Raw genomic sequence first — 25,313 nt, 5'->3', positions numbered from 1 at the left:
GCTCGCAAAACACAATATTTCATCCCAGTTTGATCCGGGTTTTTGTGAAGAGCAAGTCACTTAACAATCTGTGCTTCGCTCTTCCTTCTCTACTATGGGGATAATAGCAATTGCCTCCCTCCCAGGCATATTGTGATGATCGATAGACCCGAAGAGAGTGAGGTGTTCATGCTACGCTGATAGAATTGTCTAAGTGTCATAAACACAGGGGACAGACTAAATGCCAGGACTGAGAAGCTCCCCAGTGGGCTCAAGGCACTCTGTGGCAGTTGTCGTCTATCGCCTTGTCACAAGTCACAAAAACTCTGTGGCCTCTAAAACTTGCATCCGCCAAGATTTACAGCAGCCAGGCTTACCCTTGCAGACAGGTTTGGTGCCATTCCAGGTCCGGTCTTTCGTGCAGGTTAGAGAAGATGCTCTGTCTGACTCCATCATGTACCCAGGTGTGCACTGGAACACCACCGTTTCATTGTAGGTGAAGTCGCTGCCCAGCCTAACGCCGTTGGCGGGCACACCGGGGTCTCCACAGTTGATCACTGCCAAAGAAAGAAAGAATTTCTGGCCCTGGCCCAGGTTTCACAGAGCAGTGGTGGCTGCCCCATCCCTGGAGGGGTTCCAGACCAGGTTGGATGGGGTTTGGAGCCCCTGATCCAGTGGGAGGTGTCCCTGCCCATGGCAGGGGGTGGGACTGGATGGGCTTTGGGGTCCCTTCCAACGTAAACAGTTCCATGATTCCACGACTATCCCCTGTCTCACACTTCTGGAGCTGCAATAACTGGAATCTTGATGGTTCTGAGCATTTTTCAGTGCAGGATGCAATCTGCTAATGGCAGAGAGTGAGTTTGCGGCACAGCGAGCGGTGCTGGCTACGGAGCAGGTTGGGCTCCAGTATGGGGCAAAAATTTTGCTACTCCACAGTGGAATGAGCAGTGATGTTAATGGTACATTAAGACCTTGCAAGAAGAAGTATTAACACACATTAAACATGAAAGAAAACCTGGGTCAAATGTGGGCTAGCTGGAAGACAGCTTGCCCACAGCACCCCTCCTCTTTCACCCTGGTTACTGCCACTTCCGCGGCGCCTGCGGGTGGGAGCCGCGAGGAAACGCAACGCGTTCACTGCAGGATTCTGAGCCGGGGCTCTGCGCACGCCCGTCCCGGTGCTGGCACGCCGGCAGCCAGGAGCGCTCACCATCAGAGGCAGCCCTGGAGAGCCCCTCTGTGTCAGCTGACATCTACTCATTAGAGTTATTACAGAGCTCCCTTCATCCAACTGGAAAAAAGCAAACCCAAAGCAAGAGTCTTCCATTAGGCGCCTGCAGCCGTCGCAGGCTGAGCGATGCTGCGGCCACCAGACAGTTCAGCTGAGCTTCTCAGCACGGCACACGCGTGTGCACGTATCCACAGGGAGCATCCAACACACCCTGACACCCTCTCCCCAGAGCCTGGCTGAATCGCTCATCTTCTCTTCCAGGAATCCATCCCAGCGCTCACCTGTACACTCTGGACTGGTCCCAGTCCACGTCCCGTTCACCGTGCAGTGCCTGCTCAGCACGCCTGTGGAGTAATAGCCTTCCCGGCACTGATAGATAATGGAACTGGAGAAAATCAGGCCGTCGTTAAATATAACCCTTGCGTTGCTGGGGGTTCCTGGGTTTCCACACGATATAACTAGAAAGCAAAACATCAAAGTTAAAAACAAACCCCCAAACCATAAACAGCAACCCCAAACCCAAGGTTTTCATCCTACAATCGATCACTCTTGACAAAAGCAACATTAGCTGCAAAGGCCCTGGATCAGCTCAGACACAACAGACTATTCCATGGAAAATCAGGTCCTTAAACACAACAGGATCCCAGTCCCTACTCCCAGCTTGGAGGCTTTGATGTCCCTTCCAGCCTAAACCATTCTATGGTTCTATGAACTCCTGTCCGCTCCTTGCAGAGGCCTCATCCCACCTCTCCATCTCACATCTGGTCCTATAGGTTAATAAAGCCGGTGGTGCCAAGCCTGGAGTCCCTCCATCTCCCAGGAGGGTGGAAGCCTGGACGCGCGTGTGCCACTTTGACTCTGGGCCTTCTGGGAAGCTGACAACTTGCAGACTTCAAAGGAACGGAAGCTTGCTGCTCTCCCGCTGTGGCATTGCTCACTGCCCAGCTATGTCCAATTATACCTTCAGAGGAGGGAGAGTATTGTGGGAATACAATTACAGGTTTGTCAGTGCCCAAGTTTTATGTCTGAAGTACCTCAGCACCATGGCAATAAAAGGCCATTGGGGAGAATGGTGGTGCACAAAGCCCTGTCAGGACAAAATAAGCACCTGCGATAATTGTACCCAGCCCTCATTTAATCTGAAATTACAGGACATAAAAGAAAACCACACGAATCAAGCAAAGGCTTAAACTGCATGCTCCCAGCTCTTAGACGAGGAAATTCCTTGCTCCCACCACTTCCCAGCAATGTGCCACAATCTCTGCAAGAGCCACGTTCTGTGCATACGCAAGGTGACCCGTCCCTGGGACCACAACACTGCCAGCTATCCTCCACGGGGACTCGTAGAGTGTCCTGAGTTGGAAGAGACCCACGAGGATCATCGAGTCCTGCTCCTGTCCCTGCACAGGACACCCCTAACATTCACACCATGAAGGCGTTGGCCAAATGCTTCTGCTTGGTGCCGTGACTGCTCCCCTGGGAGCTGCTCCACGGCTCCAGCACACTCTGGGGAAGAACCTTCTCCTGATGTCCAACCTAACCCTCCCTTGGCATCTTCTGGCCATTCCCTTGGGTCCAGAGAGAAGAGCTCAGCGCCTGCCCCTCCTCCTCCCCCTGTGAAGAAGCTGCAGAGCATGATGAGGTCTCCCCTCAGCCTCCTCTTCTCCAGCAGGACATCAATGAGCTCAGGCCACCAAGGAGTAGCGTCTCCCTCCGTCTGTTGCTCAGTTTGCTGACAGCCTGTTAACATCTGAGCTTGTTGGAGGCTGATCTGTTTGACGGGAGGAAACTAATAACCATTCCGGACTGTGCGCACAGGAACTCTGCGTGGCACTGAGCTCACGCGAGGTGCGCTCTCGGTACAGATTTCTCATGCAGTCGGCGTCTCTGTGATACACGGTGTCATTTCCAAGAGATGCTGGGATAAAAGTCAAATTCTATCAACTCAGAAAAAGCTTTAAATTACTATTTCACTGCCTGCCCATACATCAGCTGCCCAGCCTCCTCCACCCACGCATGTGGCCAAACACACACAGATGACTCAAAAATATTACTTTTGTGACTACAAGGAGACTTGTGGAAACGGTTTAATCGCAGCGTGCATCAGCTGTGACCCGTACAGGCTGGACAGAAAAGAAGCGGTAAATGTAAGGATGAAAGGCTTGAACTTTTGAAACCATAATTTAAATATAAATAGGATCCTATCATGCATGTGAGCAGTAAGTGGGTAAATAACTCCCTTTGGCTTCTGTGGGAGATGTAAAATACATTAGGCCCTGAAAGCAAACTGGTTTTGGCACTGGTTTCGCGCAGTGAATCCTGAAGAGCCTTGGAAGCCCCACACTCACCCCCACTCGCTTCTCCTTCAGAATCTCAGACCCCATCACCTTTTAAACAGAAATTGAAATTCAAGAGAATAACCTGAAAAGCAGCAGCAGCAGGTGGGGATTTCTGAGCCGCTGTGGCTTTACCAGCACAAGGCTTCAGGAGATGATGCTCAGCTGGAATGACTGTTAGGACAAGGAAGGTTTGACTCCCTGCTGCAGCGAGGGGTGTGGAGCCAGCGTGTCCCGCTCCTCTCACCCCCAGCCTCAGCTCCTGCTGAGCTGCAGACGACACCACAGCCAAGTCCTGGCGTCAGGACCCCTCACGCCTCGATGAGCACAGGGCTCCCTGCCTGTGCCGAGGACCCAAAGCCCCGACCCCAGCGTGTTCCGGCCATGCAGAGCACTTCCAGAGCGAGGAGCACCACGGGGCGCTTACAGAGACTCTGCTGCTGCTTTTGAAGTGTTCCAAATATCCCCGGGACTGACAGATTGTTACAGAACCCCCCACCTGGGGGCTTCTGGGTTTGATCTTTGTCAAATTGTGCTCCTGCAGGAATTTTCACAAAGTCCTTTTTGAACAAACCTCGCAGAAAGGGTTGCCAATTGCAATTAACCCCAATCCCACCAAGGACTTGCACACCTCAAAAGGTATTGCACAGGACAATTCACACCACGAGGGCGTTGGCCAAATGCCTCTGGAATATTGTCAGGCTTGGTGCCGCGCCTGCTGCCCTGGGAGCTGTTCCAGGGGTCCACAGCCCTAGGGAAGAACCTTCTCCTGATGCCCAACCTAACCCTTTCCTGGCACCTTCCTGCCATTCCCCGGGCTCAGAGAGGAGCTCAGCGCCCGCTCCTCCTCCTCCCCGTGTAAGGAAGCTGCACAGCACGATTAGGTCTCCCCTCAGTCTCCTCTTCTCCAGCTGCAGAGGGAGAAGCCGAGGGCTGCTATCAGTGCGCACCCTGCTCGAGGTGGTGTGTGAGTACGGCGCCCTTTGCACGCTCCCCCGGCTCTGACCCGATCTTCCCCACTGCCATTCCTTCTCTTGGGCTCCGCTGCCCTCCGCGCGCCCGGCTAAAACACTCTCCTAATGATGTCTGACACGCCAGGCAAAACCTCCTGCTGGAATAAGACGCGGCTGAGAAAGCCTTTGGAGTCTCAGAGCCTTTGCTTCAGGGCTGGTAATTTCCACACTGTTGAATTTAACCAGTACCCCATAACCCACCTAACCACGCAGAGGAAGGAAAAAGCAGCGTGGACCCCCATCCCAGCGCCGCCACCTCCCGTGCCCTCAGCAGCCACATGGGCAGGAGGCAAAACTCTGTTTCTTTTCCCAAAGTTATCACTTAAAATTAGCACATTTCTGTTCACTGGAACTGCCAAAGAGCAACCAGAGCCCCACCGAATTTTGGATGTGGTATTAATTCACCTGGAGAAACAATAAATATTATAAAAGCAGGTGTTCTGCTCAGCTTTTAAGAAGAGGATTGAGTGCAGAGCAGAGTAAAACTGAGGGGCTTCCTCCCGCACCTCTCCTGGGTGAACAAAGATGGAGCATCAGGAAGGAGGAGAAAGAAGCAAAAAAGCATTTAAAACTTCATTTACACTTTAAAAACTTACTGAAAATTAAAGGCCTGAAACCCGCAGCCTTGGAAAGCTGCTCTGACCGGGGACAACAAAACCGGAGCTACGTAAACCAGACTGAAGTAGGAGTCTCAGAAAGAGTCCCTGCAATTAATCTAATTCCAAACCATCTGTACATCTTGGAAAAATCAGTTCTGACTTCTTCCCACCTCCCTTTTCCTTTGGTTTCCTTTTAAATGGAACCTATTATAGCAGCTCTCTCTGAAATGGAGCTAACAGCTCCTCTCTCCTGCCCTTCGATCTATGCCGTAGGATTCACACGGTGCCCTCTGTGCGTCTGTGCATTACACGCTCCTCACAGCGACCCCCTCTCCTGCTGCATGGACCAAGAGCCGCCGTGCTCATCGAGCAGCTCATCCGGAGAGCCATTTGCATCGAATTCCCCGGGGCAGGCGAGTGCCGGTGACCCGCGAAGCCCCATCAGGTTTGATTTCGCTCCATTTCGGTGGCTGAGAGCAGCGAACAAGTGGCTGAGTCAGAGCTAACGTGCCACGGAGGAGCCGAGCCGCTCCGCCGCGGTGCTGGAGCTTCGCCAGGGCAGCGCCGAGATGCCTCTTCCTTCGGAACACCTGCCTGGGCACTCAGCCCTCTGTTTCGTTTGCCCTGAATTCAATGCCCAAATGAATCTCTCCTGCCCCTCTCCTATAAATACCGGTTCCAGAGAGCTGAATGTACCACCCGGGGTGCTGGCAGAACACCTTGTGGTGCTCACAGCTCACTGTGACTACAAACGACAGCGACCCAGCGCCCTGCTCAGCACTGCGAATTACCTTCCTCCACTGGCCAGTCAGCACTTAACACTGAATGACTGCATTATAGGCGTGATGTTATTATTATTCATAAAATCTGAAAAAAAACCCCTGCCAGAGATCCGTATTTTGGTGCCTCTGGAACCTGATGGGTTATTTATCCCGAGATTAATGAGCAGAGCCTTTCCACCAAAGGAAAAAAAACAGAGAATGAAAAAAGTGCCAGACCTGAGTGTATTAATAATGCGATTCGGTGTCTTTTCAATCAAGAGCTCCATCAATTTGGAATAAATTTCCAGTTCATTTATAAACTCTCTCTGAGCTTTTGGCTTTCAAATCAGCTGCAGCACTTGCCAGCACTTGCCCAGGTCTCCTCGCACTTGGTATCCTGCCTCTCCTTGGCTTTTGTTCTTTCCCCAGTTGGTTTTTTAAACACTTTTATAAAACAGTGGCAGTGAGAGGCACAGCTCAGAGAATCTGGCTGGGGGTTTATTAGATTGGATTATAGGGTCTTACTTGATTTCTTCAAATGGAAAAATAAGGGGTTTGGGGTTTTCAAATACAAAAATATGCTTACTGGATTATAATTTGCATTTTGCGATTCTGCTTAATGTAAATGACTCTCGCGTGTGCCAGTTCCAGCTCGAACGGGGGGTCTGAAGCTATCGACACTCCTCACCCTGCTGCATTTCCTCAACAAAGCAACAGGGAATTAGCCGTACCGGGCCCACAGATCTCACACAAGCTGGGGCATTTCTAATCATCCACTTGGATGTGATGCAGACCAAGACATATTCACCTCTGATTCTTGCAGCGAGCTTGTGAGCAACACTCGGGGAATGACTAGAAACGAGGAGCAGTTCCCAAAGGCTCTTCCTGCTCTGCATCTCAGTCTACACGTTGGCATGGATTTGAACAACCCAAATCCTTCTATGCCACAGTTCCAGCGCACTCTGCATTGCAGAGAAGAGCTGGGAACACAAAAAGGTGCACCAAAAACACCCTCCATGAGCTGTGACCTGCGGGAAAAGAGAGAACGGAGGCTCCTTGGACCTACATGCAGGATCTGGAGGCAAGGCTGAATGAGAGTAGCATTTCTTGCCGCACCAGACTGTCCCTGGCAACCAGGACAGTGGGCACGGGCTGGCCGGGCAGCCGTCCCTGATGTGGAAATTCTGGGACACCCACAGCAGGCTCGGCGTGATGCAGGGGAGGACGCGAGGCTGGAAAACCTACCTTCGCATTCCGGCTGTGTGCCACTCCAGGAGCCGTTGGCTTGGCAGGTCCTCTCGGATGAACCCCGGAGCACGTAACCGGGTTCACAGCTGAACCGGACCACGCTGCCGACGTCAAAGTCATCTCCCAGCCCAATGCCATGGGAGGGGATCCCTGGGTCACCACACACACCCTGGCTTCCTCCTGTGAAGAAGACAGCACAGCATCAGCAGAGTAAACAAGCCATGGCTTTGGCCTTTCTCTCAATGGCACACCTTCAGAGGGCCAGCACAGACTTGGGTTGTGGGGCTGACCCGGTTTAACACTGACTGGCCCTCAGCAGAGCAGGGAAATTCCAGATGAAACACTCCCTGACCTCGGGAGCCTACTGGTTTTAAGCTGGTTGCAAAACAGGGCCAAAAAGTCCTGACTTTCAAAATGGAGCCCTCACCGCAGCCACTCCAGCAGACAACAGCTTGGCTGCCAGCATCAGTCATGCGGATGGTTTCCCTCCGAGCAGAAATTACGATGTGTTCCAAGCCACCTCAGCACACCCCACCGTATCCGCAGAACATGAAGCTGTTGGGTCTGGAGCGCGGAGGCAGGAGGGATCCAGCTGAGAAACATCCGCTCGTACAAGTTGTGATCATTTGAGCTGCCGGCTGGAAGTTAGGGGGGCAGGAGGAATGGAGCAGCTGCGGCAGACGCCTCGCGGGGTTTCTCCGGAGCAGGCTGGAGAAATGCCCACCTCCTTGCTGCCTGACACAGCCTCACATCGTGTGTGCCTGTTCTTGGCTCTCTCTGCTAATGATCTGTGTAAACACAGCCACCCTCAAGCCAGGAAAGACTATTTCACTCCTGCAGCTAGCAATGAAGTTCCCGGTTCCCGGGCCGTCTGTGCCTTGCTGCAGGTACAGCCTGCGCGGCGTTACGTGTAATATAAAACATAATGAGCATATTCATCATCTGGGGAGCGTACTCGCTTGTAAAGAGAAGGGGGAGAATGCTCCAGGTCAGCATTTTCTTTCACATAATGACTTATATCAAAGTCTTTTGTTTCATCTTGTACAAACTGCTGTCGCGCTGTAGGGATCTCCCGCACACAATGGAGAACCTTTGGCAGGGATGATGTGAGCGATATTCTGCCTCTTCACTGCTTTTGTAACTGCACCGCCCATGTCTGGTGCAGGAGAGGAGCCTCTTCCCAAGCCCTTTGGTGGGAATCGTGGTTCTGAGTGCCGGGTATTCCCCCGGCACCATCAAACACCACCAGCCTTGGCCTAAATCTGCCCCCACAAAGTCATTCAGAACCCCCCCTCCACCTAACAGATGGAACCAGTCAGAATAACACCAAATGCTTCCAAAAACCCACCCACGGAGATGACCATGGAGGGAAAACCACATGGTTTAGAGGCACGAATTAGAGCAGAAAACCCTTCCAAGCAGCTACAGATGAAGAACCCAGCTCTGCAGATACGGCTTTGAAACAGGAGAATGACTCTGCCTGATTTCCGCTTCCACAGCAGAGGTTAAACTTGGTCAAGTGGAGCTGCTAAACCTAAGTGGCATAATTAAAAATTAACACTTGTCCCACATGCTTTGCTCCAGCTAATTCTCATTTCATCTGGCTGTGTGCTCTTCAAGGAAGAAGCGCTGGGGTGGTGTGGGGAGGGCTCTGCACAGCATCCTGCCAGTTATTCAGCACCCTTCCTTCCACTGGAGGCCATCAGCTAAGATCCCAGCATCCCGATTTCAGGAAGGCTCAGCAAGAACACCTCGTTGTGCCCCCCATGACTTCAACCCAAGTCTGTCCTGGCTTATGAGGACATTTCCAATGGAAGACCTTTCTCGCTCTGGCACAGGAGTGAGAATGGACTTCTGTTGCCAAACTGCTCTCAGTGGAGGTGCTGCTGATCTGGAAACTCATTCCGCTTGCCTTTTCCAGACCCGGGACCGCGGTGGTGCCATAACAGCAGATGTCAGGCCCTGGAAAGGGGCCACACGGACTTCTTTTATTGGAACGCGTGAGAAAGAAGGTCAGGTGCTGCTGATGGGATGCAAAGACCTGGTTTTGCATGACACGTTCGCCCTGAGCAGGCTCTGCATGGTGGAAGCTGGAAAGCAGCAGGCTGCAGCACACCTCCGACCACAAACGTTTGCTGCAGCCATTTATTTCTCGTCTTGCAAGCCGAGTGGTTTACTCTCTGCCAGCACTTATCATCCAAGCTGCAGAAGACCGGATAGCTGAGATGCTGTGATTTTCAGAGCCCTCCACAACCTCCCTCTGCAGTGTGTGTACTTTTGCACCAGGCTCCCCCCTCGCAGGACAAAAAGGGGCAGTGGAGGGTGGGGGGGGCCCATCCCTCGCTCCCAAAGCCCTCCTCACCTGAGCAGTGCGGCAGGGAGCCGCTCCAGCGCCCGTCCAGCTGGCACATGCGAGTGGAGTTGCCCACCAGAGTCCGCTTCCCCAGGCAGCTGTATCGCACCACGGAGCCGACGGTGTATTTGTCACCGGAGATCTGAGCGTGCGGCGGGGAGCCGGGGTGGCCGCAAGAGACCACTGCAAGAGACAGATGCAGCAGCTTCAGCCACAGGCCAACTGCTTGTCATGCTCATCCAAAGGCAGGCATGGGCTCAGTATGCGGTCTTTGAGGTCACTGCAAGAGACCTCGGCAGCTTAAAGCCACCCGTCAGACCCACCAAACTCCTGGTGGCTCACGCCACAGCGCGGGTCTGGCACAGCAGACCTCGCATCAGTCTCCTTCAGGGGAGCATGTGCTCATCCCATAAAAACTGCCAAGGATTTGAGCCTAAATGCCTAGTCCTGACACTGACAGGCGTTTTGCAGCTTCCTTGGAAAACTCTTTCCTCCTTAAGCAGGAATATTTCCATGCACACCCTCACCCACCTCCAGCAGCGCCACAGAGCAATTGATGCTGTGTCACACCTCAGCACGTTATCCTGGCAGATTTGGAGCACCGCTCACTCGACCATTGCTAGCAAAAAGCCACCTCTAATGATAATTAATAGGTTTACTTTAGCTTAGCAATCAGAGTGGAGACAGCGAGGGTGTTGACAAATACACCAACAGATCCCAGGGCTATTAGACAGGTTGGGATGGGGACGCTCAGCGTAAAGACCATGCACCGCTTGGTTTCCGAAGGAAAGCATCCATAACGGATATCTTCTCTCCCTCTGCTAGAGTCTAAAAATACCAATACTGGCATTAGGCAGAAAACATGATGTATGTTTCAATAAAAAGGAGAGCACGCGTACGTTTGGGCACGTGGGCGTTGAAATATAGTGGTGCAGAGCTGTGACTAAAACCAAGGACGCTTCACAAGGAAATGGCTTTGATAGCTAATACTTAAACTCATGCTGTAACTAACAATTTAATAACAGATACTCCAGCAGACTCAGCTAAGCTTAAAACCTGCGGCGGCAGTGAGGTTTTTAAAGGATTTAGGTACACAGTGTGAAGGCTGTTTCTTCCGATGCGTTGGGCTCTGCTGCGGGATACTTCACTTATTGGCCTCGCTCTCCCACCCCCAAAGGGGATCAGCTCTGTTTTGCTTTCTCCTCAGAAACAGGCAGGAGACAACGTTCACAACCCAAGCTTGTCTGGCATCAACCTTCTTAATTTATGGTTAAGAAAGTACTTGGGTACCCAGCCATAAACACTTTAAAGTGGTATTGGATGGGTTTCAGCACTGAGCACATCTTAAATTTAACACAAAGAAAAGAGGCATGCAAAAACCTCTTCTCCTTTCTTTTTTTTCTCTTCTTTAAACTATTAAGCCCGTGAATCCAGATAATCAGTCATGGAACTGACCTGACTTTCCAGAATGCCCACAAATCCTCCAAGTCAAGGGATGCTCGACATTTTAAGGAAGGAGATTGCTTTGACTTAGCTGGAAAGCTGTGAGCTGAGAGAGCCGGAGCGATCAGGTTCCCTGGTCTCTAAAGGCCCTCACGTCCTGCGGCTGCCCTACACACTGGCATCACTTGTCAATTCCCTGGGCCCAGGCAGGGTGCTGCAAGCGTGAGAATGTGGCATGCTGCTAACGAAAGGGAAGGAAAACGTGCCAAGAACTACCGTGTGTGACTGGGTGTCGAGGGATCATACAGGGAAAAAAGAAACAATCATGGCTTTGGAACAGCTCAGCCGATTTAAACTGAAGGAGCTCCACTTTTGACTGCGTTAGCCACTGGCTATGCCAGGTGACCAGAGACGGCCGCTGCTCCTGTCTCCTGAAGGACACGCTGCCCGGTGAGGCAGAGGCAGGAGCAGCCCCATCTCAACTCCAAATCCACTTTGGAGCTCGGTTTCCCTCAATGTAAAATAGGAACAACAGTACGGACATCTTCCATACAGTACCTGGACGTCTGCACTAGGAATTACTGCCACAAAAGGTGACCGTGAGCACAACCTCTGTGTTGTTCTATACAGAGGTTTCCTACGCTACTGGGAAAAATCCTTCAGCCAACGCATCCCCCAGAACCTCCCAATTCTCCCTGCAAACCACAGTGGCAGAAAGGGCCTGGATACTGTAAGAAAGGGGGAAAAATGCAGAGCGAGGGCCAGGAAGCAAATTCCCTTCAGCAGCCGCATCACGGCAGAGTAACGGCTACGTTTACCTCACCGTCACAGCCGCGTTTCCCTCCCTCGGAGCCACGCGGGCGACTGGGCGTACGGAAACCCAGCCATGCCTCGACGGCGCTAACCACGCTCTGCCCTCAGTCGGGCCAGACACAGGCTGCTCCCTAAGAAGATTGGATTGGCAGGTGGCCCTTCTCCACCTGCAATCGTTCTGCTGGAGCTACACGGAACCACTAAACCTCAGCTGAGCTGCCTTCTCCTTGCAGAGGAAACCACCTCTGCCTAAGAGGGTTTCTCCCCTCAGACCACACGCTTTCCTTCTGTGGGCAGGATTCAGAGGGCAGTGAAGGCGATGGAATGATTCCTGTGGATTACAAAGGGCTTTGGATCCCAACGTTTGACGTGGCCGTTCAGCTGAACCCCATGAGATGGACACCTCGGTGGATGGTATTATTCGGAAGAACTTACAAAGACACTGTGGGAGGGCACGGTCCCAAGTGCCATCCCCCTGACACGTAAGGACATGAGTGCCCAACAAGTAATATCCGTGGCTGCACTGATATGAGACAGTTGTTCCAAAGCTGAATCTGTGCGGACCACTCGGCTGCACTTGACGGATGCTGTTTTCCAGGTGCCCGGGGTCAGTACAGTTTACAACTGCAAACAAATAACAACAAAAAAAAATACAGAACCAAGGGTGTAACAAAGAACAAAGGAGTCTCCAAAAATGAGCAGGGAAAGGGGAAAAAATTGCAAATCACATATTCCACAATTTAAGAGGGTTTTAATTTTTTTTTTTTAAAGAAGATTCTTTGGGGCAGAAATAGGGAAAAACCTAATTAAAAGGAAAAAAGGGAGGAGAAGCAATCCTGCCGGCTCTTGCCCTGCCAGGCGAGGCTCAGCGGCAGAGCCTTGCTCTTCGGCCCCAGATCAGGACTGACATCAGCCAGTTGAGGGTAACAGATTTCTGGACCGACAGAGCAACAGCATAGACAGCGATACCGGATTACGGGAGTACGGAGGGAGGGAGTGCAGGGAGGGGAGGGAATTTGATAAGTGAACTCGAGTGCTAACACCAGTGGAAGCAGGGCAACCCAGAAGGAGAAAGGGCTCTGCACAAAGAGCCTAATCTGGTAAAGTGGTCTAGGTCTGGCCTGATGTTTTCTTGTGTCCTTCCGACTCACAACACGTATTTCAATGTCTCAGAGGATGCAGAGCTGGGTAGGGTCCATTAACAGCTCTGAGAGAAACGCAAGGGAAAATCAGTTTATTGCATGAGCTTTACAGAGCCCTCAGAGCTCAAACGTCGCTTGTGCCTTCCTGAGGAACCGCCTGATTTATTTGATGTGAATTGATGACAGCTGGGTTTTAGGAACCCAGAGCAACCACCAAGGAAGGCGCAGACAGGTCTGATTTGCCTGCAGCGGGGTGGAGGCAGGCGACTCACCGCGGCAGGCGGGCAGGGTGCTGCTCCACTGGCCGTTGGCCAAGCACTGCGACTGCGAGGCTCCTTCCAGGCGGTACCCGGTGTTGCACACAAACTTGGCCACATCGTTCAGATTGAACTGACTCCCTTGGGTCAAGCCGTTGGCAGGATTGCCAGGGTGCCCGCAAGTGATGGCTGCAATCAGAAATCGGAGACGTTACTTACTTAAGCCTGGAAGGAAGTGGCTTATCCATTGGAAAAACTTCCCAAGGAAGGCGACCGTAAAAAACACCCCCCCATCAACCCCCAAATCCACACTGACTTCAAAGATTTGCAGCAGCTTTGTTGAAATACCGAATCAAGCTGAGAGCACGGTACCTTTGTTCATTTTCCTGGCATAAGAAATTCTCTCAACTGCTCCCTAAGCAGCTGAGTGCCAGCATCCTCCTGACTTACACTGCAAATCCCCAGAGCTCCTCTTCAAAATTCCCAGCTCCTGCTATTAATCTATGGCCTCGCATTACCCTGGGCACCACACACACAGCCATGAAACCTGCTGTTTTCCTCTCTCCCTGGTGTAAGGCAGATGTACGCTCACTGCAGTATAAAGTTACACCTGGAGGGATGGTTAAAACAGAAGAAAAAATATGACAAAAATCAGGTTTCTAACATATGGCCTAGAAAGCTTCAATCTTCCTGCTTTAAAGGGGAAAACTTTTACTTCTAAATCCCTGTAAATGAGGACTTCTATGCAGTTCTGGTTCCTGCGGCTGATGTTAGCTTGGGCCAGCGATGAGGAAAAGGCTGGAGGATGTCAGTCTGAGCCATTCCGAAGGAAAGCACAGAGAGAAGGGCTGGAGCAGCGGTAAGCACAGAAATACTGGAATTCCAAGTGCTTTTGGCTGGGCTGCTCTGCTGGTACCTCAGCGGAGGGCGATACGGGGAGGATGCAGCCCGGCTGCGAGTGACACACGGAGATCTTTGCTTCGAGCACAGCAGTGAGTTCCGCTGCGCAATAGGAACATCAGGATATGCCACAGACGGATTTCCGCCTGCCTAAAGAACGCAATATATCCCGACAGTCAAGGACAAAGCAATATTCATGATTGTCACGCTGAAACGGGGCAATGGCCCATCAGCAGAAGTCCGGCAGTTTAGTGTACAGCTGCCGAAGGCAGAAGCTGGAGGGGAAGACGAATTTCCCACCAAAGATCCATAACACGTTTGACTGCCAGGGCTGGACTGTGCCACAGGGATGGGAATTTATTCCTCATGCAAGCTGGTGACAGGTACAGGTCTGAAAAATATGAAGCCAGATAGCCTTCCAGTGCCGCGGGAAGCAGATGCCGGCTTCTCCAAGGGACTCCTGAATACAATTATACGTGTTTTGAAACTGGTGATGGATTCTGTCCCAGAAAAGAAGAGGCTCCCTGCAGCTGGCATGGATCAAAAAGAGCCATTTTGTAGCAGTTTTAAAGAGAAAATATCAGGACAATAGGAAATTATAATGTGGTAACACACACGGTGTCCCGAGATTCTTCAGAAGCAATAAAGCCTCAAGGCATCACATTTCAGAGCCCAACAGTGCTCTGCTTTAACGACATTAAATTTATGTTATCCAGAAGGCCTGGTGTAGTGTAATAACTTCCAGGCCAACTGCTGCACAGGAGACACCTTTACAAATCCCTGCACAAAAGCTTGGTGGGCTCTCAGGTGCCGGAGTCAGACGCAGGCACGAAGCGGAGCCAAACAAAGGCACCGCATGGGAACCAGCCCTGCACTGGCTCCGGAGTCGGAAGACAGATATAGACAAGGAACATTCATCTGGTTTGTGCTAATGGGCTGAAAGAAACAAGATGATGCCTGAAAACGGATGTTTAGAAAATCCTGCATTTCCATCAATCTGCCTGACAGCTGGAGGAAGCCCAGCGATGCAAGAGGGAAAGCTGGGGAGGGCTCTGGATCACGGAGGGCAGGGAGAGGACGAGGGGGAATGGTTTTCAGCTGCAAGAGAGGAAATTGAGATGAGATGTTGGGGAGAAATGTTTTGCTGTGAGGGTGGGGAGGCCCTGGCCCAGGTTGCCCAGAGCAGTGGTGGTGCCCCATCCCTGGAGGGGTTCCAGGCCAGGTTGGATGGGGCTCGGAGCCCCTGATCCAGTGGGAGGTGTCCCTGCCCATGGCAGGGGGTGGGACTGGATGGCTTTGAGGTCCCTTCCAACCCAAACCATTCTGTGATTCTAGAATATGATTGGTGGTCTAAGGTCAGCGTGTATGCACTAGGCAGGTAAAAGTACATTAAAACTCACTCAACAGAGCATCCCCAGACATGAGAGTAATTCAAACCTACCCACAGACCCAGAGGTGGCCTTTCCAAGATTTTTTTTCCTAAAAGGCTCATACAGAATCCTAGACGACCTTCAAATTCTGGAGTCACTGCTAACCTTGACAACTTCAGTTTGTTTCTCATTTTCAGGCTGGCATCTGCACATTCACTGATACTTCGTTGTTATTATTGTGCCGCAGCACATAACGCTTAAAACCAGGAGAGATTGAAAGCAACAACTGGAATCATGATAGGACATGCATGGATCGCACTGCCCCTTGATGAGATGATGCTTAAACTTATTAACACCTTAGAGTCCTCGAGACTTTCTTAATTAGCTTATTTACTGGAAAGATAAACGAGCACCTGTGCAAGGTGACTTGTGAATGTGAATCAGAGGAGGAGAGAGACTGAGTTTCCTCCAGCACAGAGCATGGATCTCGGAGACAACTGTGGTGTGCCTGGCCGGGCTACGTCTGCCTTTAATCTCCCCCGCCCCGATAAAGGGTGGGCTCCCCAGAAACTGCACCTGCAACTGTGCTCACCCAGCAGAAACTCCACATACCAAAAACACCAAAGAAAGGTGCAACTGAAAACAGAGGAAAGCAGCAAAGCAGGCAAAACTGGAGCGATGCCCCTCCTGCCACACCTCAGCTCTCTCCTACGGGAGACGCTTGTGCAGCACTGTCACTGTGGGCGTGCAAAGGAGCCGGGGGTGCAGAGCCTGAACGATGGCTGTACACGTGCTCCCGTCCTCTGACTGTCACCGGGGCTAAAGAAAGCTGACAACATACTTACGCACACAGACAGGCGTCTTCCCAGACCAGCGGTGATCCTGCTGGCAGATCCGCACCGACATCCCGATGAGGCGGAAGCCGGGGTTGCACTGATAAACCACGCTGCCGCGGTAGTTGTAGTTCTCGCCGTTGATCTGCCCGTTGACGATGGGACTGGGAACACCGCAGTGCCCCGCTGCGGGAGGGAGACAAGGAGAATGAGCGCGAGCTGCTGCCTGCCCCTCCTCCAGCACCCTGCCCGGCGGGTGGATCTGAATTCCAGACTCCGCAGCCATAAATAAAACCAGAGAAAAAAATAAAAACAACATATCATTTTTAAAGCTCCCCAGTCTCAAACCACCTTGCATCTACCGAGCAGTCAGGATCAAAGTCTGCTTCCCTTTTATATCTACTTAAAACCCTACAGTGTCAGCAGCGTGGAGGCCTCACTTGGGATCTTGAACTGGTATCTAAAATCCCTCTTCCACCCGAAACACAACCCGGACTCTTTCCCAAACTCCGCTGATACTCCTTACCCAGACATCGCACTTCTGCTCCGCTCCAGAGTCCGTTGGCCATGCACTCCCGCACACGGGACCCGACCAGGGTGTAGCCAGTGTTGCAGGAGAAGATGGCCGTGGCCCCGTAGCTGGTCAGCGTGCCGATCTTGTTCCCGTTGGGTGGAGTCGGCAGGTCTCCGCAGGAGATGACTGAAAGAGATCCCAGAGTACGGTAACTGAGAGCAAGCGGAGAGCTTTTTAAAGAAACGCACTCACTGACGCTTACCATAAGTTATTATTGGAGTCAGAAATGAGAAGGAAAGATTATTAAACAGTTACACGGATAATGTAGTGGGGGTTGTTCAGCCTGGAGAAGAGAAGGCTCCAGGGAGACCTTAGAGCAGCTTCCAGTGCTGAAAGGGGCTCCAGGAAAGCTGGAGAGGGGCTCTGGATCAGGGAATAAAGGGAGAGGATGAGGGGGAATGGTTTTCAGCTGCAAGAGAGGAGATTGAGATGTTGGGCAGAAATGTTTTGCTGTGGGGGTGGGGAGGCCCTGGCCCAGGTTGCCCAGAGCAGTGGTGGCTGCCCCATCCCTGGAGGGGTTCCAGGCCAGGTTGGATGGGGCTTGGAGCCCCTGAGCCAGTGGGAGGTGTCCCTGCCCATGGCAGCGGTGGGACTGGATGGGCTTTGAGGTCCCTTCATCACAAACCATTCCATGATCCTATGACAACAACAATAATCGAGAGCCATGTTACGTGAGGTGACAATATAACTGCTATTAATATTTATGCTTTGGGATGCAAGGGAAGCACTACAGACTGGCTAGGAAGAAACTACAGAAGTTCTCCACACAGGGAGATTTCCCTGATGAACCCGTCGCTCAGCACAGCTGGGACACCTGACTTCCAGCAAAGCCACAAAATGGCACAAGGCTCCCAATCAGCAAGCGGCACCCCGCTTCCTCCTCACACTGTGACTTCCAGGACAGAGCTGCCGTTCAAAGCTCACTCCCACAGAGGACAAACAGCCCAAAGCCTGGTCTACGGGTGCAGCTGGAGCCTGGAGGAGCCCTTCCAAACGCAGTGCACAGCTACAAACTTCAGCTCCTTATTTCATCCACCTTTATGATCTGCAAACCCTCTGGTGCTTTCACACTCAGCAAGAAATCAAGAGCCACACGCTGGGTGCTCCTGACCTTAGCGCCTTGCCAAGATCCTGTCATTTGAATTTAGGTGGCAATAATGATGAAGAAATAAAACGGGGTCAGGCTCACGCTCCCGGATCTGGCGGAAGAGCTCGCGGGAGTGAAACTGCATCTGTCACCAAAGCCGGCAGTTGTATCTCTAGAAACAAAGGGAGGCAGGAGGGAAGGGGAAGCTGCCATTCCAAAGGAGAGAATTTTCTGTCTCGGCACTCAGAGAAAGAAAAATCGTCCACCTTTGACAAAAGACAGGATCCAAAGCTCAGCAGTCGTGTCAGAACAGCTGAGCGAAAGCTGCTGGTTTGCCAAGGGTGGTTTTGATTTACAGGTGACACTGCTACCCTTGTAAAATTGGTGTTTACACAGAATGGGGAGAAGTTAGGGCTTAAGTCAGATTTTTTTTGTTTTCTTCCTTAAAACCAAACTTCAGAGCATCTGGTGCCAGTGACAGCGAACCTGCTGGGACCTGACAGCAACCGATGAGTGAATGGGCTTCATTTCTCACAGAACATTAGCTTAAACCACAAACCAGCACAACAGACGACCTCTCCTTGCATCCAAACTCTCTTCTCTAGAGCAGTTCTGCAGTCACGCCTTCAGACGCTGCCAAAAGCAGCCAGAGCTGTGGTGTGTTTGCAAGCCACCCCCAGAGCTCGCACACCCATCGAATGGAAACCAGAACCCCCTTCCCCTACGGAACATCCCGTGACGCTGGCCTGCTCCGGTGCAGCTCCGGAGCTTTGGTTCTTACTTTTACAGGTGGGCATCGGTTCACCTATGCTCCACGTCCCGTTGGCTTGGCACCTGATGACCCGCTGGCCTGTGTAGTAGTACCCAGGGTCGCAGATGAGCATCAGCTGGGCGTTGTAGTGGTACTGGATCTCGTAGGTCAGCCGCCACCGGCCGTGCTCCACTGCGATGCTGTTGATGTCGGGACAGGTGACAGCTAGAAACCAGACGTGGTGAGCCAGGGAGAAGAAACGAGACGAAGGCGTTAATAGGTGTTCAATTCCAAGGCGCTTCAGGGCATTTCAGCAAGCTTTTAACAACAGGGCAGTACGAGCACCTCTGTTTCACAGGTGGGAAGCCAAGACACCATGAGAGGGAGCATCAGACCCAAGTTATGAAGGATTAGATACCCCGTGTCCTAACTACTGCATGTGTGAGGCAAAGCTGTCTGTGCTAGAGCTGCAAGGCATGGCGGAAGGGGCTCCCACCCCGCCGCGGGGGCGCAGCGCTGCAGGCACTCACCCACGCACTGCGGGGGCTGGTTGCCGTTGCTCCACTGCCCGGCGTGCAGGCACTCGGCGCTGGGCTGCTCCCCGGGCTGCAGCTGGAAGCCCTGGCTGCAATGGTACACGGCTTTCGTGCCCACCGTGTACTCCTTACCAAAGACGACTCCGTTCTTTGGGGCTCTGGGAACTCCACAGGAGAGAGCTGGGAAGGAGAGGGAGAAGAACACAACTGAGAAATCAGCCGCCTTCTGATATTATCATGGATTCGTGGCACAGGAGCTGAAAGCCCGGCTCGCAAGCTCTCCTGTTCACAAGAGCTCCATCCCCCGCTGAACCCCCGAAGCCACAACGAATGCCCACTTTCACAGAGGATCAGATTTTCAACTCCTGCCTATCAGTGCGGTGGCAGCAAAGCCAGCGCTGAATACCGGTTTCTACTGGAAGAGACTCCGGCTCGCGCTTTCTCTAATATCTATAACACAAAATGCATCAACACAGGATTCAGAGTTTTCACACAGAGATAAAGGATTAGATAGCAATAACGTTTTGTATTTACATCCCACAGCAGCAACAACCTGAAAGCCCTTTCCAACAGCACTTCTGGATTACGTAAGGCAGCAAATTGTATAATTATGTTGTGGCAGAAGGAAGGCTAAATTTAGCATTACGGCTGAGAAGGTAAGGGGGAATTCAGGGGAAAAATTGATCAACAGGCACAACGCCAACCGGCTGCTCGAGATGGCAGCACCTGGGAGAAGATGCTCCACACCGCTCCTGCCGAGACCCTCAGTCCCACCGCCAGGAGAGCGGCTGAGCAGGGCAGCAAGGGGACAGGCAGGTCACAGAGATACGAGCAGCAGCCTGATACAGACTAGAATCACATTCATTTACGCTGCAAGGGTTTTGTAAGATGTGACAAGCGCTAGTACCCTCTTCTCTACTGCTGGGAACACCAGCACTGAGAGTCTGCCACTCAGGACTGATTTCTTCTCTATCAGTATTAGAGGTGCTGGGAAATCAAGCCCAGACCTGCCCTAAAACCACCACAGGTTCCCATCCCTCTGAATCTTGGCTCTGGAGCGAGCCCACCTCGCTTGGGTTGGAGATGCACAGCCCGCAGGGTGACCCGAGGGAAGAGCAGCCTGGGACCACCGGCCAGCGGGGCTGCCAACGGCCTCTGCCGGGCATCGAGATGAGCAGAGCCCGCTGGCGAGCACGGATTTGGGTGCCAACACCTAACCCAAACAATTGTCTGCATTTTTACAGCGCTCTAAAGGAAATCTATTCCTTCCCTGAGCAGCCTGAGCTGCTCCCACTCAGCTAAGGGATGAGCTGGAGGCTGAGCCTGTGTCTCCTCAGCCACATGCTGACACTTCAACACACATTCACCTTCCTGTTATTCCCTCTGCAGGCAAACGAGGATGAGACAATCTGAAAAGTCACCTTGTGGTGACACGGACCCCGCTGAGCAGGGAAAAGGAGAGAGTGGATTTACTGTGTACAGCATCAGCACAAACACTGGAACCTTCTACCACTCAAGGTCCACAACGCCGTTATCCCACACTGCTACACGAGCCGGCCGGAGCCCCAGCCCGGAGCACAACCACACCGCACCTCGCAGATGCTGGTGTTGCTAATAGGTGCGAGTAATTCAGCAGGCGCGTATCAGCACCATCAGGCACATCCCTGGTTGAAATGATAATCACACGTATGTCACTTCATCGAGCTAAGGAGCTTGGCGAATCTCTCTACAAGGCTGGGTGTCTAGACAAGCAGCCACGCTGAATACCAATTTTGCTCTGAGGCAGAAGAAGAGGGGACCTGGAAAGTCCTACCCTTTCCCTCCTGCCTGGCAGCTCTCCTACCGTTCCTTTCTGCTGTTGTATCCCATTGAAGAAGCTGGTGAGAACACCGACCCCCTTCTCACGCCACCGACCCAAGCAAAGCCTTCTCCCTTCTCCCTCCAATTCTCCTCTGCAGCCTGATGCTTTGCCAAAACTCCCTCCCTCTTATTTGTCACCAGGAAACTGAGGTGCAGGGACTGACAGGGAGGGACATCGGTGTGAAAAGAGACCAGAGCTCCAGCGCAGGGAGGCTGAGCTCCCATTTGCTTTCATTTCCCTGCCCAAGGGAAGGACGACTGGCTGCTGCCTGGTCACAGAATCACAAAATCATAGAACAGTTTGGGTTGGAAGGGACCTCAAAGATCATCTAGTTCCAACCCTCTGCCATGGGCAGGGACATCCCACTAGATCAGGTCCTGCCACCTCTCAAGTGGTCCTTTAGAGTCTTCCCATGGTGTAAGCCCTGCCCTGGTACAAAAGTGACCCATAATACAGTGCTTCTAGGTCAGCTGCAGTTAACTAAAAATGTCATTAAGCCACCAGATGTAATAAAAAACCATCACCCTCTTCCCCTGTAGCTGGTTGGGCTACAACAAAGATGACCAAGCAGGGAGAGCCAACTAGGGAAGCAACATCTGCTGCTCAGCACCCATGGCAGGATCCTTCCTTCTCTGCAAATCCAGCATCCTTGAGCAGTACATTGGTATTAGTTAATTTTTTATTCACAGAGCCCTGCAGGAAGCAGAGAAGCTGGATCGTTGTGGTGGCGATAAACCCAGCATCTGCTCCAAAGAGCATTTCTGAGGCTCAAATCCACCAGAATCAGAGATGACAAAAAAAAAAAAGAGTCGTTGCTCCAGGGGAAAGCAAACCAGCATTTGGCTCGGAGACCCGTGGAGAGCACGGTCCAGGGAAAAACGAGCACTTACAAGGGTTCGGAGGGACAAAAACTGCCTGCAGGAAGATGATGTGCTAGGAGAGGGGACAGAGGCTATGAAAGCAAATCTGCAGCTGGGATTCCAAAAACAAAGCAACTTACAAATAGGCAGCAGAGACAGAAAAGGCACATCAGATCATCTCGTGCTCTCCCTCATTGTGCCAACGCAGGATTGTTCCCTGCAGAACATTCTCTGCTGCTTCCATAAATGTCAGCTAGGACGGAGCACGTAGTAAAGATTATTCAGAGGGGATTGGGAAGGGGAAGAGGATTATGTGCTGGCAGAAAGGAGCTATGGGAAATGTCATTTGTTAACCAGACCATGTGTTTGCAGGCACCCTGGTTCCTTTCTCCTGACACAGCTGATCCGTGTGAGCCATTCCGGCAGCGTCCCCGAGCCCCTGCCATGTGGTCCTGGCCACCAGAAAGCATGAGAAATTGAGTGCAGCCCAAAACAAAAGGCTGCCGGTTGGCTTTGAGAGCAACGTAAAAAAGAATAAACCGAAGTGCTGTTGGATTTTATGAAGCTGAAGCGGGCAAGGAGAGGAGAGCCAGCCCTGGCTGTCGGCTGCTGGAGGCCAGGGGGGGGAGCTGCTCCGCCATGGATTCTCCTACAGCTCCAGTTCACTACTTGCTCACCTCCTGCAGCCATCTCAAGGCATTCGATAACCATGGGCCAGATGATGTAAAAACAGAGAGAGAAGGTGACTTTCCCAAAGGGGATATTTCAGCCTCAGGATCTAACGTGACCAGTGAGCTCTCCTCCCTGGACAGAGATAGCCTCTCTCAGAGGGACATCCAGCAGCAAGACCCTGACCACGGTGCTCTCTGCCTGGTCAGTGGGGACAGACACACCTCTCCAAAGAGGAAATCAGAGCCATAGCCTGAAATGCTATGAATTGGTCCCCAAACTCTTCCTCTGTTGGCGACTGCCACGGACTCGCACCACAGGTTGTGCCCATCAAGATCCTGACATGTCCCACATTCACCTGAACCAGAACAGTGGGGGCTTAGTGCTTTCCAGGCACCTCCCTTGGGAAATCCTCTTCCCACACCCCCCACCCCACGACGCAGACCTGGGGTGCTCAGCAACGCTGCAGGAGCTCCCAGCAGTTCCAGGCCAGGTGGGAGACAAGTCATGGATGCTCTGGCTCCTTCCCTGGTGGCCTGGGCACCGGGGGACTCATTTCTGCCTTAAATCACTGCAGTCAGGGAATACCTGCTCTAAGTACATCCTCTCCCAACCTCCCCACACACCCATTCTCTATCTCCTCCCTACTTCCATGTTTTAAATACACTCCCTACAAGCCATTAAACCTCTTAAAAGTCAACACGGCTTTAGAGCTGACCACGAGGCGTAGGTGGCATTCCAGCACACCAGGGCAGGAAGGACTGAGCTGCGTTTGTACCTGTTCTTCATTACAGGTTTTTCCTTAGAAAGAGACACAGTACATCAGAGAAATTCCTTACTCTGGGCTAAAGATTCGGGAGGCACAGTTGCCATGACAGCCCCTTGCACTTGCTGGTCTTGCATCTGCTCGTTCCAGCACTCGGCGTTTGCGCCCATCCGCTCTATCGCGCAGGCTAAAATCACTCTCAGCTCATGCCCAGCTTTTCCAACGGGACTGGGGGGCGTGGTGGTGGTTTACTCCTTTCCACTCACCTTTAAATAAATCCAGCCTGGAGAGGGCTCCAAAAGGACGGAAGCACCCATAGCGCAAACCCACCCTTGAGCTGCAGGACTGCTCGCACTCCTGCGCAATTTCAAGAGATCAACTGATTCAAGAGCACAGAAGAGATTTTCCAAGGCTCCTTGGTACTTCCCACACTAAATAATCCTGCTTTTCCTCATGGCTTGGGCTGACAACAATGCAGACGCTGCAATAAGATTTTGCCTACGCCGTCTCTGCTCTCTGGCTACTTTCCAGGGAAGTCAATGCAATATTAATCCCCAGTGCTCAGTCCCCTTGGAACTTGGATGAATGTTCAAAGGCACTGAAAGGCTTCATCAGAATAAAGACAGGCATTTTATCAACACAAAGGAACAGGGATGATTGGCGGGCTGAGAAAAAGGTGCAATCAGACATGGAACACAGTGAGGGAGATGGAACAGCGCCGAAGCACAGCCCCTGGGGCACGCTGCCCCGTTCTCCCCTCACTCCCACGCCTGGAAGGAGCCTTGTGCCAAGTATAATATGTCATAAAGATTACAGTTAATTAGGAGGAGATGTGGAAAGAACAACCACACGTCTAAATCTTACATGAAGCCAACGGAAACTGGGCACCATCAGAATCCCAAGAAATTTCTCAGCCCCCATTGACAGACGCAGCTCTACAAGGGCACTTCCAGAAACACCGGAGGACATTCCATCCACTAAAACCCTGCTGGACCTGTCGCCCCACCAGCCTTTCCAGATTCTTCCAAGCTATGGCTTCTCCAGCCCTTAACCAAGGCTTGGCTGGGTCTTTACTGAGAGTTCAAACCCTTCTACAGCCTTTGCACAGATGCTTCTTTTTCTGCCCCACGCCACAATTATCCCAATTACTCCCTTCCCTCCTTGCACACCTACACCCACGGCCCTGGATTCAGACGAGCCCCCCTCACCGCCCACCTGCAGCTCAAAGCCTGTTCTCAACAGGGACTGGGGAGGGAATTACAACAGGCTTTTATGTCTCCTGCATTTCCCTCAGTCCTTCCAAGGACTCTGGATCCTCGTAACGATTCGTTTGCCTGCTCTCACCTTGGCACAGAGGGATGGCTTCGTTCCAGTGGAAGTAGCCCTGGGGGTGCTGAGTGCAGGTGGTGGTGCTGTGCCCAACCAGACGGTAGCCAATGTCACAGCCGAAGCGGACCGTGCTGCCAGGGTGCAGCCCCGTCTGGCTGAGAATCAGCCCGTGGGCTGGCGGCTGCGGGAGGCTGCAGTACGGAGCTGGAGAGAAGGGCAGAGGGAAATAAATAAATCATCGGCTGGGCTTTATCAAGACAAATTCCCTTCCTGTTCTCCGGAGTTCCAGCGTGCTCACCATAACCTCAGGCTGTACAAGAAACAGAAAACTCGTGATGGATAAATACAAAGTCAAAGGGGGAGAGCGGCAGCGCTACTGTCCAAGTTTCACTCGGCTCTAGAAATAAAGACTAATTTCTGATAATTAAACATTACTTAATTCATTTACTGAGTAAAGTCATTATTTATTTATGATACACTGGCAAGTTCTCAACCCAGTTTTCTAACTTCCATTAATTAAGATTTGCTAAGTACCAAAAGAGAGTAATTAATTCCAAGGAATTCTCAGCAAACACTGAGTATCCAGCAGTGGTTTTGTG

The 25,313-nt window shown here is 52.0% G+C and overlaps 1 protein-coding gene across 3 annotated transcripts in view; it reads right to left on the bottom strand.

The window, feature by feature from the left end:
- CSMD2 (CUB and Sushi multiple domains 2) overlaps window positions 1–25,313 on the bottom strand; it is a 295,469-nt gene that overhangs the window by 16,096 nt on the left and 254,060 nt on the right. For all 3 annotated transcript variants that reach the window (XM_054086316.1, XM_054086315.1, XM_054086317.1), the window contains 11 exons: window positions 24,730–24,918; window positions 19,224–19,409; window positions 18,724–18,918; window positions 16,808–16,981; window positions 16,294–16,467; window positions 13,194–13,367; window positions 12,215–12,403; window positions 9,533–9,706; window positions 7,168–7,350; window positions 1,495–1,671; window positions 357–536 (listed from right to left, as the gene is read on the bottom strand). In XM_054086316.1, coding sequence (XP_053942291.1) covers window positions 357–536; window positions 1,495–1,671; window positions 7,168–7,350; window positions 9,533–9,706; window positions 12,215–12,403; window positions 13,194–13,367; window positions 16,294–16,467; window positions 16,808–16,981; window positions 18,724–18,918; window positions 19,224–19,409; window positions 24,730–24,918 — 1,995 coding nt within the window. The remainder of the gene's footprint in view (window positions 1–356; window positions 537–1,494; window positions 1,672–7,167; window positions 7,351–9,532; window positions 9,707–12,214; window positions 12,404–13,193; window positions 13,368–16,293; window positions 16,468–16,807; window positions 16,982–18,723; window positions 18,919–19,223; window positions 19,410–24,729; window positions 24,919–25,313) is intronic.

This window comes from Cuculus canorus, chromosome 22 (assembly GCF_017976375.1).
Source record: "Cuculus canorus isolate bCucCan1 chromosome 22, bCucCan1.pri, whole genome shotgun sequence".
Lineage (NCBI taxonomy): Eukaryota > Metazoa > Chordata > Aves > Cuculiformes > Cuculidae > Cuculus > Cuculus canorus.
The sequence above is the reverse complement of the archived record's forward strand: the minus strand, read 5'-3'. Positions and strand labels throughout refer to the sequence as shown.